The 17,003-nt window shown below is 42.0% G+C and overlaps 1 protein-coding gene across 1 annotated transcript in view; it reads right to left on the bottom strand.

Annotated features, from left to right (window-relative positions):
* WIF1 (WNT inhibitory factor 1) overlaps positions 1–939 on the bottom strand; it is a 37,583-nt gene extending 36,644 nt beyond the window's left edge. The window contains exons 1-2 of the mRNA XM_063396538.1: positions 714–939; positions 479–618 (exon numbers count right to left, since the gene is read on the bottom strand). Of these exons, the coding sequence (XP_063252608.1) occupies positions 479–618; positions 714–849 (276 nt within the window). The 5' untranslated portion in view covers positions 850–939. The remainder of the gene's footprint in view (positions 1–478; positions 619–713) is intronic.
* Between the last annotated feature and the right edge of the window lie 16,064 nt (positions 940–17,003).

Below are 17,003 nucleotides of genomic sequence, written 5' to 3'. Positions count from 1 at the left end.
GACATCAGTTAAGAGCCTGTACTGTACGTCCACAAGCTAAAGAAAGTCGAAAGAAAATTGCACACATGTAACTACGGTCCGGTACAAAATTTTACAGCAAGTACAGGCGACAGGAGTGCTCCTGGTGAGCTCACGCCTCACCAGCCTGCGGGTTCTCTGGCGTCCGAGCCGCCCCCCGCTCCCACCCACCTTCAGCCCCATCCCACCGCGTTTTCCCCACCATCCCACCGCGCTTCCCCGGCCATCCATCCCACCGCGCGTTCCCGGCCATCCATCCCACCGCGCGTTCCCGGCCATCCCACCGCGTTTCTCGCTGCTCCCCGAGCCCCCCACCCCCGCCCGCGCCTCGGACTCCCGCACCCAGGGCTGTCCCAGCACGCTTCAGAGAGGATTTCCTCAACCATTCCAAGGCCGAACCACCTGCCCGGGTTTACAGAGCCTCCCCTGCCCCTCGTCGCGGCCCCATCTCGGCACCCACCCGTCCCGTTGCCTGCCAAGTGAAGTTCATGGCGTGGATGCCGACGGGGATGGCGGGCATCCTCTGCTGGGCTTTCCGAAAGTCGTGGGTGAACGGGGCCATCTTCCCCTCGGACACGATCAGAATATCCTCCTCGAAGCCTGCGGAAGGCAAAGGGGGCAGTGTGCGGCCGCCCCGCCGGGCCGGGCTGGGCTCCGGGCTCCCGCCCGCGTCCCGGGGCAGCGGCCGCACTTACCGATGAGCACCCGCGCCTGCTGCGCGTCGATCCACAGGTACAGGGTGTCGGGCTGGCGCGGCGCGGCGCGCAGGCTGCAGAGGCTGAGGGCGCAGCAGAGCAGCGCGGCACAGCACAGCCGCCCCGCCGGGGCCATGCTCCCTCACCGCCCGCCGGGGCTCCCCGCTCCGCCGCCGCTCGGGCCGCGCCCGCCCTGCTCCGTCCGTCCCTCCCTCCCTCCCTCTGCCGCGGGGCGGCCCCGGCGGGGCGGGCACGGGTGGGCGGCGGGCGGCGCCGCGGGCGGCCGGGAGCGCTCGCACGGTCCTTCCCCCTCCGGGGCTGCGGGTGGCCGCCCGCTCCCGCAAGAGCGCAGCCGAGAGCCGGGACCGTGACCCGCACCCGCTCTGTCACCGGGGACCCGTGACACGGCAGGGATACTGCCCCGTCCAGAGCCCCGGGCCCCTCCCTGTGTTCACCCTCCCCGCAGGGGCACCCCGGCGCTCCGGCCGTCAAGGTGGCACCCCCACGGTCACAGATGAGACCCTGGAGATACTCGTGTCTGCGGGAAGAAAAGAAGCTTGTGCGGCCCGTCCCCCTGGCACACGCGGGGCTGAGTCAGAGACGGGGGGAGCAGGTGGCTGCTGTGCGGCCGTGGCTTCAGCGGGGACCCGCGAAGCTGCACAGGCCAGGGCCTAAAGCGAGCCATCAGTGGCACGGGGACACGCTTCCCAGCACCAGGGAATGATGTAGAGCATGAGGCAATGTGCTAAAGGAAGAAAAGGCTTTCTCCTGCCCGAAGGTCTCGAGAGCAGTGGAGAGTGAAAAACAGCGACATGCTGCCATTTACACAGAAACTGCAACTGGCTCAGTATAGAAACTTAGTAAAGCTTGAAAGAATTTTCTATTAAAAAAAATATTTAAACAGAGTAACACTTTCTAAAGGAATATAAAAAAGTATTGTTTCCAAATTTTCTGGATTCTTCCATTAAAGAAAGAAAAGCCCATTAAAAAAAAAACCCAAAAACGAAACCAAAAAAATCCACTTAGTATGGCAGATAAAGTTTGAGTAAAACCCCCAAGTTTGTCTGTAATGCTCTGGAAGGAGTTGGAGGGTGTTTTCTCCCTGTGATTACTGCTTTGGATTCTGCTGGCCCTCCATCTCATCCCATCGGTGTGACTGCTAAAGTTGCTCTGTACTATCTGCTGGGACAGGAATTCTCTATGCAATGGACAGCAACATGAAGTTCATCTTTCTTTTCCGGGTAGATGTAATTGAGTGGTGTTCCTTAGTAATTTGCCCAGATGAAATATCTTAGGCTCCAAAAACTGGAGTCAGTGTATGTACTCTAACAGAAATGCCTCATCTTTATATGCTTGTTAGATAGGGATGATTATTTGCGCTTTTTTTTTTGGTTTTTTTTTTTGTTTTGTTTTGTTGTTGTTGTTGTTGTTATTTAGTAGTGTGACAGGTCAAAGGAGGTGATTCTACCATTTACTCTGCTCTTGTGAGACCCCATTTGTAGCACTGCTTCCAGTTCTGAGGTCCCCAACAAAGGAAGGATGCAGACCTGTTGGATCACGCCCAGAGTAGGGCCATGAAGATGATGAGGTGGCTGGAGCACCTCTCATGAAGACAGGCTGAGAGAGCTGATGTTGTTCGCCATGGTCAAGGCTCCAGAGAGACCTTAGAGAATCTTTCCAGTACCTATAGGGAGCCTAGAAAAGAGCTGGAGGGGAAATTCCTACAGGGGCCTATAGTGATATGACAAAGGGGAATAGCTTCAAAATCAGAGTCAGTTTAGATCAGAAGGAAATTCTTTACTATGAGGGTGTTGAGGCACTGGCACAGGTTACCCAGAGAAGTAGTGAATATCCCATTCCTGGAATTGTTAGAGACCAGGATGGATGGGACTTTGCACTTTTATTTTGCGTAAAACTTTTTTTTTTTTTTTTTTTTTTTTTTTTTTTTTTTTTTTTTTTAATTTTTAATTTTTAGTCTCGCACATTCTGCGGTGCTCCCGCCCTCCGGCTGCGTGCGGTTGGAAGGAGGGCTGTGGATGAGGTGTCCGAGAGTGTCCCGGTCCCCCGTTCCCTCCCGGTGGCCCGGGGTGTCCCCCCGTTCCCTCCCGGTGGCCCGGCCGCGGCTCTCCCGCCAAGCGGAGCTTTCGAGGGCGGGGCGCGCCCTCTGCCGGCCGCTGCCGCCACTGCAGGCCCCGGTCGCAGCCGCAGCTCCGCCCTGCCCTGCCCCGCCCCGCCCAGCCCTGCCCTGCCCTGCCCCGCCCAGCCCCACCCTGCCCCGCCCTGCCCTGCCCCGCCCCGCCCTGCCCCGCCCAGCCCTGCCCTGCCCTGCCCTGCCCCGCCCAGCCCCACCCTGCCCCGCCCTGCCCTGCCCCGCCCCGCCCTGCCCCGCCCTGCCCCGCCCTGCCCCGCCCTGCCCCGCCCTGCCCCGCCCTGCCCCGCCCTGCCCCACCCTGCCCCACCCTGCCCCGCCCCGCCCTGCCCCACCCTGCCCCGCCCTGCCCCGCCCTGCCCTGCCCCGCCCTGCCCCGCCCTGCCCTGCCCTGCCCTGCCCCGCCCTGCCCCGCCCTGCCCAGCCCTGCCCCACCCTGCTCTGCCCCGCTCCAGCAGCATGGGCTGGCAGGGAGCTCCCGAACACTGGGGCTCTGTTCCAGAGATTCACTTTCAAATGCAGATGAATCTCCTTAGCTTGAAAATGCACAGGAAATTTTAATTGTACGACAAAAGAGAAATAGAGTTGGGAAAAAATAATATTTGAAACGAAAATTTTAGGAAGAGGTTGAAATGGAACCTCAGGATAGGTAAGAATATTTAATACTCTAGTGCAATGATTCACATTGTTATTTATCATGTAAAGGGGCTTTCTTAGGATCCAACAAAGGAAGATAATTTAATTGCCAAGTAATAACACTGGAACATAATTTCTGAAACTGTGCTGGTACAATTTAAACACTCCTGAGTAAAAAATGCAATAACAATCAGCTTACTTTCTGCAGAAATTAGCTGGTACCTGGTGACTGAAGTACAGTTTGATGGGTGTGTGTTTGTACCAACAGCCTGTCCAAGGCCAGAGACAGCTGTGGAGGTGTTTTAACCAGGTGTCTCTCCTCCAGCACCTGCCAAGGCTTAGGTGAGTCCTGTGCTAATGCTGAGACTGGCCTGTCGTGCTGCAGGGCCTGTTCTCCACATGCTCTCTGCTGTAGTATTGTAGCACAATGAGATTCGCTGAGGGTAAGGTTTGCTAAACTTGTGCTCATACTACCTGCTTGCATTCAGTGTAGAGATCTAGGTATAAGCTTGGTAGAGTTCTTGATCCTTTCTTTTAATGTCTCTCCTAAATTACATGACATATTTTTGGGAAGAATAGTTTATTTTTAAGTGAGTTGAGAGCATTATGGAGAGAGGATTGGAACATGTTCGGGAAAGCAAATATTTTGTGGTTCTTTGTTTAATGAAACGGCAAACGTATATGAAAGCAGAACTGTGTTGTGAACATGGCTTCAAGTTCCACTAACTTTCATAAGAATGCATATATGGTGCATTTGTGGCCTGCTCTGACATTCATTGCAACTGACAGCATCCCCCTGATGACAGCCTTGGAATGAATTAATGAATGGATGGTTTGAATGATGACATATCCAGGGAAGGATATGGAAGTCAGAGCCTGATGCCCTTTGATCATCAGCTATGAATAATATGAAAAGAGGGAGGAAAAGACATAAATAATAACAGTACTGGACATAAATATGGCCCGAGGCAACAATTTTCATTCCAAAGGTTGTAGATGCTGCTTCACCTCAGGTGTAGAGAAATAGCTAATACATATTTATTGGCTTGTTTCTATGTGGTGAACACTGGTAGATAATAACTAACATCTGCACAATTTAAATAAACAAGAAGATGCCAAATTGCAGCAGAATTTTCAGAAGTGCTCAGCCTTCACTGGGTGTATTCACTGAAGTGAATCATAACATTCCTGCCAGTCTCTGCAGACACAAAGCTTGTGCATTGAGAATTAGATCCCTTTCAATTCTTCCTGCTTAAGCCAAAACAACTGTTATTAAGAGCTGGCAGGAGAAAACCCCATAGAACTAATTCTATTAGAAATATCAGTTTTTATTAGAAAAATGAGTTTTACTGAAATTGGAATAAATTGAAGTTTCTGAAATTTCAAATGGAAAACTAAAGGCTCCACCTTCAATTATTCTGACTATAACTTTCCAATTATTTATTTTAGAACATATTCTTTATTGTAGCTTTTAAAACTACATCAAAGCAATACTGAAGGTTGTAACAACACACACTCTAGAGGCAGAAGTCTTCTATTTTTTATCACTTATGATACAGTTCATTATCTCTTTCATTTCTTTTTCCTGCAATAGTCCTGGGTCACCCACTGGAGAACATGGAGTTGGTCTGGCTTCAAACCCAGCTGGGTACTGAAGAAGACATTTATTTTTACAGCCATTGCTCCATTCTTTACTGAAGCTGAAAAGTGTAGCAAATGAAAGCTTGCAGAAATATCAATTATCTGATTGCTAGAGAAGTTAGAGAACGATGTCCTTGTTCTTGCTTCTGTCATATTCTCGAGTGGCAATAGGCAAGTTATTTCATTCATTTTCCCAGCTGGTCACCAATTTTGTTGTTCATTTCAGCATGCCTGACATCAGATCTTTGGTCTTGTCTGCAGAATCCCAAAATCTGGATAGGTTATCCCAGAGGATAACTTTTTAAAGTTTTTGAATAATTAAATTTTCAGTGGTTTGGGTTTTTTGTTTAATATAAATCTTGTGAGATTTCCCTGCTTCTGAAAAAGTAGATCTAACCTTTTAAACTTCACTAGTAAATAGCGCTGCTTTAATTTAATTAATTTTATTGTAATTTCCATTACTTTAGTAGACTGTAGTCAAGTCAGGCCTTAATTATTTGATTTTTAAAAGGAACAGTGCACACTATTTTTATTCCTTAATCCCCAAACTAATAGTTGATATTATCCTGAAGGCATCAGTTCCCAGCTCTCTCACCTGGTAATTCTCTTTGTCCGGGTAACATGACTTCTAACTTTGCTTCAGGTTGCAAGTTCCATTTCTGAATCTGATTTTGTGTATGACTGGGAGATGTGAATACTTATTTCTAAACTATCAGACTAAAGCAATTTTAAAGAAAGAAAAGTAGACTTGTTTTGTTTATTGCTTTTCTGTAAATAATTTCCATGCATGTATATTTTTGTTTCCATTCTCTTGAATCCTGACTGTTGAATTTTTCATTGAAAAAGATATTTGCAATGTAAATTATATGTCTTCAAAACACTAAAAAGCATACTAAATTAAATAATTATGTTAGTATTAACACAATTCATTTTACCTTTCCTATTCATAAGATTCACAATGGAATTTAAACCTTAATTAGTCAAGATTTCATTGTGGCATTTAGTTGTGAAATAGTCTCAGGAATAATTAAAATGAAAATTTTATATTGAAGTGTGTATATATAAAACCATTTCTACAAGTTTCCTTTTATTATTTGCCTTCATGGAATTTCTTTATTACTTTTTAGTGAATTAAGAGAACACTGTAAGTTATTTTGTCCTGAGTTGTTTGAGTGAGGATGTAGCATTACCCAGAAAAGGCAGCCTTAGCTTAGGCAGTGGGTCCAGCATCTGGTTGTGAGAAAGAAGATTTTAGCAAAGTAAAAAATAAAATAGAAGGAGAGAAAAGTGGATGCAATTAAGTTTCTGCCTTAGAAGTTACAGAGAACATGAGTAACAGATCTAAGCAATTAATCCTTCACATTTTTTTTATATTATACCAAATGAAGCAATCTCTTTTATCAAGTTTACTTACCTGCAGCATCAGCTCCAGTGGGTTTAATGTCGACATCTATTGGAGGAGATACTGGACAGATTGTACAAATATTACTCACTGAAAAGGAATGAAACGTATGACAGCAGTATGATTTGTTGCTGAATGTGGCGGCCCACAAAGCCTTTGGTGCTTTTGTCATACACTGGAGATTAAAAGCTCAAATTCTGCGACTATGGGATCATGCACGCTTCTTTGATAACTGAGCAAGTGGTCTGTGACTTGCCTAGCAAGAAAACCTCAGGCACTTCCAGAATCGGGGTTAAAACTAAAGAAATCATTGCATTTTATCACATAAATAGCAACAAAAAAGCACCTCAAAATCTTTTAAGAACATTCTTCAAAACCATAGTCAATGTCCAAAAAGACAATCAGAGTGACAGTGCCTCAGGAGCAGAAAGATGAAATGTATATTGTCCATTCTATCCTAAGGAAGAATAGACATGGGAGTGATTGTACATGCCATAGCATGAAATAATGCCTCACATATGGTAAAGAATATGTGAACTGTAAAGTGAAAAATAATCACTTTGAGCCATATGCTCCTCTCTGGCATTAAACTGCATGGGAGAACAAAATAATCCAAAAATAATGGAATTTTTGAAGCACAGCCATTCAACTATGTTCTCCGTCTGCCTTTGTACACTAGCTAGAGCAGGTATGAGAAGTTATAAAATACTTTGAACTGTGCTAAAGAAAGGGCTTCAAACATTCCCTGTGCTGGAGCAGGCAAGGAAACAAAAAAGCAAGGATGGGCAGGGCACAGACCCTGATACTCAGTTCCTACAGTTTTGGGAGAACATGAGTCAGGCAAGGAGGATGCCATCCTAACCTAAATAAAGGCAGTGAAAAAACTGCCATCGACCTAACAGAGCCAGAATTCCTGTCTCATTATGGATCCTGAAGTCCCCCATCTTCCTGGAACAACTGTGCAGCTGCTGCTGAAGTGTCACCCTGGGCTGCTGCTGCCACTGTACCCCACAGCTTTTGTGACAGCATCTGGGGATATGATAGGACCTTGAGTGGGTCATATCTGGAGTTGGACCACCTGTACCCCACATTTTGTGTATGTGTATTTTAGATGGTGTCCGAAATATGGCAAGTATGGCACTGTGGGGATCCAATCATTTGTCAGCCCTTCTTTTCCTGTCCATTTTTTTTTCCCAAACATACAGCCTATTGGCCATTTTTTTTACAGCAAAAGTAATAGTTACTTTTCCCCTTGCAGCAAAACCCCTTGAATTCCTTAGTTTTGCTGCTTTCTTTGCAATGCACCCAGAGAAACGTGGGAAATCTGGAAGAAGGGCTTCATTCAAAATCCATGTGTTAGCAGAAGATAGGACACGTGGCAGTTCTGCTTACACAGAAAGCACACAAAGGAATAAACATACATCCCAATACAAAGAGAGCTGTGTAATATAACATCCTTTAGAAATAAGTGCAGTATATTGAGTGATAAGTCTAAAAAAAGGAGAAACTTTACACACTGAGGTGATCTGAAACACCAGAAGACTACACCATGAAAATAAAGAACTTATAGTTAGGGTCTTTTACAGTCTCAAATTGTGAAATACTCCTTCCCCAGCAAATTACTTTTTACCACATAAGTTTTGATTTCTCTGCTTCCTGGTCATTCAAGTGGTACTTCTTGCTTTCTGTTAGTGTTTATTACACTTTCTAAGCCTAGGGAATATGTGAGTATTAGGGAATAAAATCATTTGCCGATTTTCAGCTTTCAATAAAATCTTTTGCTGTCTTGGTATGGGGCAGACAGACTGAGAGGTAGGCTTCATGTGGCACTCTGGATACAGAGAATCAAAACATCTGGACTGAGGGCAGTCCTTTTTTAATGACAGGTAAAGGAACTGGGGAACTGAATGCCAAGGGATGTAATCCCAGCACTCAGGGAAGAAACCTAAGAGAAGAAATGCAGTAACAGATGCAGAAGGATGGGGTGCTGGCAAAGTCAAAAACTATGAAAAGATCAAATCAACAAGGACATATGACATGTCTGGCATTAAACACAATAATTAGGAGCCTTTGTAATTGCAATAAACAACTTTCATATTTATGTAATGACATGTTTGAAAATCATCTAATTAAAATAGGATATTCTGAGAAAATAAGACTTCTGCATCTCTGCAGAAGTTTGTGGCTGCTTTTTAACTGAAAACAGTAGGCATTCCAGAGGACTTCTGAGATTGTGTCTATGGCAAATAGTGACATACAAATGGAATATACTGCTTAGAGAGCTCACCACTGGGATTTCTCTTTATCATATTAATTGCTGGAGATTAGAGTTTTCTCAATAGCCAGGACCAGAAATATTTTCACACAAGTGGTAGATTGGAGAGAACCAGGAAAAGCCTTTTTAGGTCCAAACTGCACAGGCAGCACCTGAAACAGAGTGAGAATAGCCACCTTGTAGCATTTTTATTAATAGGTTAAAGTACTCCTTTAAACACAGCATATTCTTGAATGTTGGAATGCTGGAAACTTGGATTTCAGAATTGCATAGTTCATGTACTACTGAGTACTCCACAATGAATACAAAACAGGCAAAGCATAGTGGGTATGCTAATAAAAACAAATTCAATACAGAAACCCATACAAGGAAGAGATTCAATGGAGGGAGTGATGCAGTAGCTGAATTTCTATGTATCCTCAGCAATCCATTCATTATGTAAGTTACAGCACTACAGCATTACCAGTTGTCAAAAAGAGAAGAAATAATGTGAGCTTATGGGAAAGCTGAAAGTAAAACATTAAATCTGAGAGCAACAGATGGATAATGAGAGTGCTAAAATGTATATATTATCTACAAGATGTATTTGGAAAATTTTGCCTGGCATAAGTCCTTCAGAAAATCCTAATGACAACTGCAGATAGATTTAGAAGAGTCCTGACTTCCACAGTTCACAGAATGAATGAGGGAACTTGTACAGCCAACACAATGTCAAGATGAATGATGTAAAGTGATATAAAAATTGCTGAACTGTGCATAGTAAAATGTTTCCTCAGGGAAGGAACAAGGAGTAATAGGTTCTAAAGCATGGCTTCAGTAAATGATAATTTAAGTAGGAAATGGTCCAAAGAGTTAGTAAAAAAGCCATGGAAAGCAAATAAATATTATTAAAGAAAGCTAAAATGAAATTACAAGGCAGTGATATAAAATAAATGTCATAGTATCACGCAAAATATATGGAAACCATTAAAGCAGTTAGTGTTTTCATGGAACAATTCAGCTTCATACATATCTTTTTATTCTTTCATATGATAAAAATAGGTACAGACTTATCTAGGAATGGACATGGTGTTGTCCTAGAGCTCAGGATAAAGGAGCATGAAAAACTTGCCTTGGTAAGAGCATAAAAATTGTGGTTTAAGACTTACTGGATATTGGTTTTACTGAGATTGAACAATATTCTTGATGTCAAAAGGTTTAAAATATTTTACAAATAAAATAAAACCACAATTTCTATATTATATACATTCAGTTGCATATGTAAAATGTAGATTTAAACATTAATTTAAAGGTACCATCTTTGTCAATAGAAGACACTGCTGGCTTCATCATATGGTTTATAAGAAATGGTAGCTGTACACTTGGTTGCAAATGTGCAAATGTATGATATTGACAACTCTCATTCAAGTAAATAACAATAGCTATTAAAAATCTTAGCTGGCAAAATTTCCCTCCTATATTTTTCTAGTTTTTCCAAATAATTTCATTTAAATTTGTAAATAATTAACTTTTCTAAAAGCTGGTCTTATGTACAACACAGTTTGGACACTTGGATGATAAGGAACATGTTACAAAAGGCTCATTTGAAAACTTTGGTTTACCTGTCTTTCCCATTTTACTTCTTGAAGCTTGTTGCAAGGTTAATTCAGTTTTCCTGGGTACCAGCCACAAGGTAAGACCTGTACTCCTCTTGTGCCTTAACTGCTACGTGTTTTCCTTTTTTGCTGTAAATAAGGCTGTTAACTTTAAAATTATAACCTTCCTTTTATGGTCTAACATATTTTCATTAATTTTCTATATCTGTGTCTGTTTCAGGACACATTTAATGGTCTAATAATACAAGCCCACCTTGTTTCTGTTATGACAAATTTTAAAATTCCTTAGTCACATACTGCTTTTTCCTCCAGACTGAGTATTGAATTGGCATTTCATTTTTTGCTTGGCTAACTCTGACACAGATAACTTCCTTTTAGCACATCTTCTGTTTGTTTATAGCACACAATAGAAGTCACCCAGCATTTAATTCTGCTTTTACCATATAATTTTGCACTTTCATTATCTCTAACAAATACCATTCCTAGTAACAAAGACATCACTCTTCAAAAAATCCAGCAAGAGGACAAACAATAGCCTGGGGAGTACACTGGAATGGAATTCCTACTTTGATTTTCTATAACATTTTCCATCATCATTCTTGAAGTACTTCTACAAAGATGAATCATTATTTCAGTTTGCCTATGGGAGAAACTGAGTCACCTGAAGAGGAAGTAATTTGCCATGCAGCAAGTCAGTGGCAGAGCCAAGGGCAAAGAACAAGGCTCTTCATTTCCTGCCTGGTGCCCTCATGACATTAACTCAGTTTACAGCTCTGCCACAGTCTTCTTTATGACCTTAGGTAAGACCTTTCGGGTCCTTCATTCTCCTACTACTGAAGTGCATGCTTAATTTAAGCTTGTTTTTTCAATGATCACAGTTGGATGAAAACCTTCCACTAATACATCAGACTTATTACAGGGATGGTTCATCCTTTCTCTCAGGTACTTTGAAAGGGAGAATTTTTTGTTCAGCATACTGTTAAATTAGGTAATATTTTGTTTTGCATGCTGTGTTTATTTTTGCCCAGAAAGTTTTCACAAAGACTAATTCTAGTCAGGGGAAACCAGTGTCAGTAGATGATAGAAAATGGTGAGTTAGAGGAGCCTCTGTTCTGTTGCTCAAAGGGTACAATACCTGGGTGTTATGGGCCCCCAGTTCCCCAGATTTGGAAATACTATTTTCTTTTTTCATAGACATCTGGAGAACAACTGTTGCACTCTCAACGAACTCAGGGTATGGATGAGTGGAGAACGCACTCCTCCACCTACTGCTCCCTACACGGTGTGTACAAATGGAAAAAACCACTTCTTCCCTTGCTCTACCCATTTGCACATAGAGCTCCTCCAAATATTTCCTCCAGGTTTGCTTGTAAAAATACCTCTTCACTGTCCTACAAAGTCTCATGGGGTGCAAAGCAGGCATTTCAGTATTTGGCTTTTAATTTGTTCAGTATTTGTTCAGTACTTTCACTGTTCCCTCTTGTTTCTTCTGTTCCCTTTAACTTTCTTCTTTTTGATACCCTTTCTGCTATGTCTACTGTGTCTCTCTGTTTCCTTTCTATTTGGGTTTTTTCCCTTTTTATGCTTCTTTTCCATGAGAAAAGGGAGGTGTTCCACTCTAGGCCAACTCATCCTAGAGGCATGGAAAGAACTGGCAGAAATAATTTCTCATGTCTGGCTATGCAGGGAGAGGACTAGGTTTTTGCTGCTGTAAGGATTTTTCAGAAGTGATATTGGAGCTGTTCCAACAGTTTACAGTAAAAGGACTGCAGTTCAAATGCAAGTTCAGCAAGGTGAAGTCCATCTTTTTTTTCTGGTACAATAACAAATTGTGTCAGATGTGTGTCTGGTCTGAGAAATAAAACCTTTGTACAGGATGCTACACAGTATGCTGTGGAGATGAAGAATCCAGCCTGCATATGAAGTCTGACATCAAAGAGAAGAGAGAGATTTCTGGCCTGTAAGGACCATAAAGAACTAAGCACAGGAAGGAAACAATGCAATCATGACACTCACATGTGTTAAGAAAACCAGAGAGTGTGGGGTGTGCTAGAGACTCCCACGATGTGTGATACAGAAGATTCCGTTTGGACAGGATCAAGCTGGTTTTAGATGGAGATACTTGTTTGGGCCAAACATTGGTTGTTGTTAATGTTCCCCAGATGTACTTGATTTTTACAGGAGAAAACAAAGTTCTAGAAATGCAGCATGTACTTTGAGAAGGAAATGGTAGTCCTAGAGCCAGCGGTACTTTTTCCCCGCAGTCTGTGAGTAGTTCTTATGGAAGTTCTTCCTTCCTCTTTGTGAGATATTTTCTATGTGAGTGGAGCTATCAACAGTGGAAATAACATAGCCTGAGGAAATCTAAAATGTGCCAGGATGACACCACTGCTTGCTAACAACAAAAGGATTGATTCAATACTCAGTAAGAAGCTGAGAGTAAGAGAGATGGAGAGACTTGTGGCAGTCTGCACTGCTGAGATGTAGGAGTGCTTTCTCTAGAAACAGAATTTTCTCAGGGCTACTGGCTTCCTGCTCATGTACCTTGCCTGCACTTCAGGTCAGAGGTTATGGAGGCAAGTGGGCATGCAAGGGGAAGGGAGTGTCTTCTCTTGTGTCTGCACAGAGCCAGGTACAAAAGAGTGAGATCTCCAAGTCCTCAAGAGGTGTAGATGGTACCAGTAATTGTTTGGAACACATTGAATGTAGTGCTTTGCTGCAGTCCAATGACATGGACAGAAAACAGAATGGTGGCTGTATTCTGACTTCTGGATTTGGTTATTTTTGTCAACTCTGTGAATTTATATTCTGTTTAGATATTGAACAAACTGAAATTAGAATTTTGTGGCACAGGAAAATGCGTTACACCATTACCCTTGTATGAAAACGTAAAATGTTTTTTCTTTCTGTGCATGATGGCTCTGCTTTTAAGCATTATTAAATGAATTAAACAATCCTAAGTTTTTAAGACATTAGCCTTGAATCAAAGTCAAGGATGTAATTATAAACGGTGAGCTCTTCATGGCTCCATCTATGCTGCTCATCACTGTGTTGCCAAACACTATCAAGGTTTCAGGCTACAGTGCCACACTTACAGCCATATCAAGGGTTGTTTAGGTCATTGCAAGAAAAAAAATCTCACAAAGTGTAGTTAATATGTCTACATCCTGTATGGTGTTAACAGGTGTTTCCTTACGTGAGAAAGGTACAAGAATGTAGGGAATCAGGCATCTGCAAGTTTTCAGGGTTCTGTTGATTTCAGAAAGGCAGGATCCCTTCTCAGTATTCTTCTGTGGTTAGGCATGCAACTCTAGTTCTTATCATTCCTTAGATCTTGGAAACACTTGCAAGGGACACCTAATCACAGGAAAGTAGATGCTCAAAAGCCAGAGTAGTATATCGCCACAACTTTTGGCCACAACTGTGCTGGGACATCATTATATATGTAGAAGTACTTCTGCCAATTCCACGTGGCAAATATGTGCTTCACAAAGCCAGAGTTTCTGTATGTTAAGAGTAGTGAACCAATAATAAAGTACTCTGCCGGACTACCAAGATCAGCTTCACTTCTTCCTTTTCGAATTTAAACAAGGAGCTCTGCATGTAACTGTACAATACTTTAGAGAACGAAATAGATTTCCACCTTCTTAGAGTGTTGATTACAATATGTAGTATTCTTTAGCAATTTAGCAATTAGTCTTTAATAATTTAGCAATTATTCTGAGACATAAAATAGCAGGGCAAGAAGGTTTTAGGGACCAATAGGTGATTGAGAATTTTGATACTGTTCTACTAATGAGAATATTCAATTCTCTTTGAATAGCTTCAGGATGATCCCCTCAGCAATTCATCTGCATTCATGATTTCATCCATCTGCCCCTCTGTAACCACATTTTTGCTTTCTGAAAAGAAGAGGTTGGAAGGCAAAAATTGACTATCATAATAAACATCAGCTTTTAGTCACTATTATTTCTTTGTTTTGTCCCTAAAGCCCTTGTCTCTGTTGTTGGCATTTTCTTAAATTCTACTATTTCTTTGTCACAATTTGTCATGAAATCTCTCATTTTCTGATAGCTGACATTCTTCTTTAAGCTCAGTTACGGGGGAATTGAATGGCTCAGGTTTAGGTTTTAAAATAAATATACCTAGCTATCCGGTTCCTGAGAAGAGAACTGAATACAGAAAGTGAATTTAAGTGAAAAGCTCATATGTAAATAAACTGGCCTTTCAAAAATAAATACAGGTTTTCAAGCCAGTCTTTAGGATTTAGACTTCTGCTTTGTGGATTATTTTTTCCAACTTACAGAGTCAGCAGTAATGCCTCCAACAGTTTCATCAAAATGGCCAATGCCCAGGAATACAGACATCATAAAGTGAGCAGGAATTTTATGACCTGATCAGGGATGACCACCCAATTGAGGATATGCTATGGATCAGTTTAAGTTATATTGATGTATTAACTGAATAGGGGGATTCTGCTGCCTTTTTGAAGTCTCAGAGTCGTGAACTAGGATGGTTCACTGTTAGCAACAAGAAGTGCAGAGTCACAGCAGGTCATCACACACTTTGTGGGAGTGGAACTGGTGTGGGACATTTAGGAAGGATCTGTGATCTGCCAGCACACGGCCTCTTTGCAGTGGTGGGGAATCCAGTACACTGTGTTCATGCTGCTGCAATATGTGCGTGGTCCAGCACCATGTGGGAGGTGTGGGCAAGGATACTTTGCACGTGCTCACATCTTAGCCACAAAAAAGCAGCAATGCAAAAGCAGGAGACAGCATAAGCCTTTTGAACATTAATAGGATGCCCACAGAAAAAGAAAAAAACATACACAGGCTCACATGCTGAATGGCATGGTCAGTACATAAACAAATAGTACATATTAGTACTATAACACCACTGTTAACTTTAACAAAGATGGATCTGCTCTCATTAAAAAAAACTCACATGGGAGTTGTAAGGAGGAGAAACAATAAATTATAAGAAGGATGTGCAAGGGGGGTCTCTTCACTTAGAAATGTGGCAGCAACAGTATTATTTAAAATAAGTTTTCTTGGAAAAAATTAATTCAATTTTATAAGCAAAAGGTTATTTAATTTTCATCATGTAGTATTTGAAACAACTGGATAAATGACTAAAAATAGATCAGAACAGTTTGTTTTCAGAGTGGAGTGATTTCTTCCAAGGCATACTGCTGTAACTCCACTAGTTTCTGGAGATCTGTGACTGTGTGACTATCTCCACTTTTCTTAAAAAGACAGGAAAGGCACATTCCTACTTTTCATTAACATTCACATTCGTTACCATCACATTCCTACGAAAATGTGATCTCATCATACCTTAAAGCTCAAAAATGAAAAAGGTAAATAGAAATACAGCAGCATTTACAATATTGGGAATTTTACAAGAGGATAATATTTCATTTGGATGTGACTCATGATTTCTACATGCTTCAGGTATGCAACAGTGATTTGTATAGTGAGTGGGCTGCATGAATTGAAGAGGAAGTTGCAGTGAGAGACTTGCTAACATTTGAAAGGCAGCTGTCATTCACACATTCTAAGAACTTTAAAAAAAGCACAAATATTACACAAATCTGGAATCAGGAAAGAAAAATATGAGAGATGTTAAGATACAACTTCAAGTAGCAGTCTAATGACATCAGCATAAGTATGGTTGCTAACTTCCAGAACAGTTTTTCACCCAATGGAAGAACTGACAGTTTCTTTAGAATACCAGTCCTTTAAGGGCGAGAGGGAAAATATAACCCAAAACATCCTCTTCAAAGAACAACCACCACTTTTTTCCTGATGAATAACAGTCTCCACACTCCCTGCAGTCAAAATTTACCTTTAGAAAAGTAATCACTTTCAGTATTGACTTAAAAATTGACTATGTGGAGAGACGGGTAAAAATAAAGGATTTATACTAATATATTCTATGAAAGAAATGTGGTGATTTTGGATTGGTAATGGAAGTATCCTTACTTCAATACAACCAGAAGACATACTTTTTAAACATTTCAAAATATTTTGGCACACAGATTTTATATAATGATTTGGAGTATGTAGACTTCTCAATTAGCTATTCCATGTATCTACATGCTATAGTTTTGCAGGAGATTATTTAATTGTTAACAATTTATGGTATTTACTGCAGTCCTGCTGCTGAGTAAACAGTTTTATAAAGTAACTCATGCCCTTGCTATAACAGAGAGAAGATATGAATTGTCTTAGTAGGATGACAGGATCCTCACTTTCTTGCTGGACAGCATACCTTCTGCTCATAGAAGGAAAGTGTCCGAGCAGGTGCTTGCCAGAACAGTGCCTGGGCTGGGACTGACTGCTGTAAGTTTGGCCGGTGTCACAGGCAGCTGGAGGCAGACACTGAATGTGGCAGGGCATGTTCAAACACGTATCCCAACTAGTTGGAGGAAATTGTGGGTTGCTTCTCACTGATGAGGAGGAATGGAATGTCAGAAGCATTTTTCATGCTATTTATGATAGCAGTTGGCTAGTATACATTGGGAAATAGGACAGAATAGGTACATTTACATTACTGGGTTAAAGTGTGATAGAGCTCATGTTGAGTG

This window comes from Prinia subflava, chromosome 4 (genome assembly GCF_021018805.1).
Source record: "Prinia subflava isolate CZ2003 ecotype Zambia chromosome 4, Cam_Psub_1.2, whole genome shotgun sequence".
Classification (NCBI taxonomy): Eukaryota; Metazoa; Chordata; class Aves; order Passeriformes; family Cisticolidae; genus Prinia; species Prinia subflava.
This window is presented reverse-complemented; position numbering and strand designations above follow the sequence as displayed.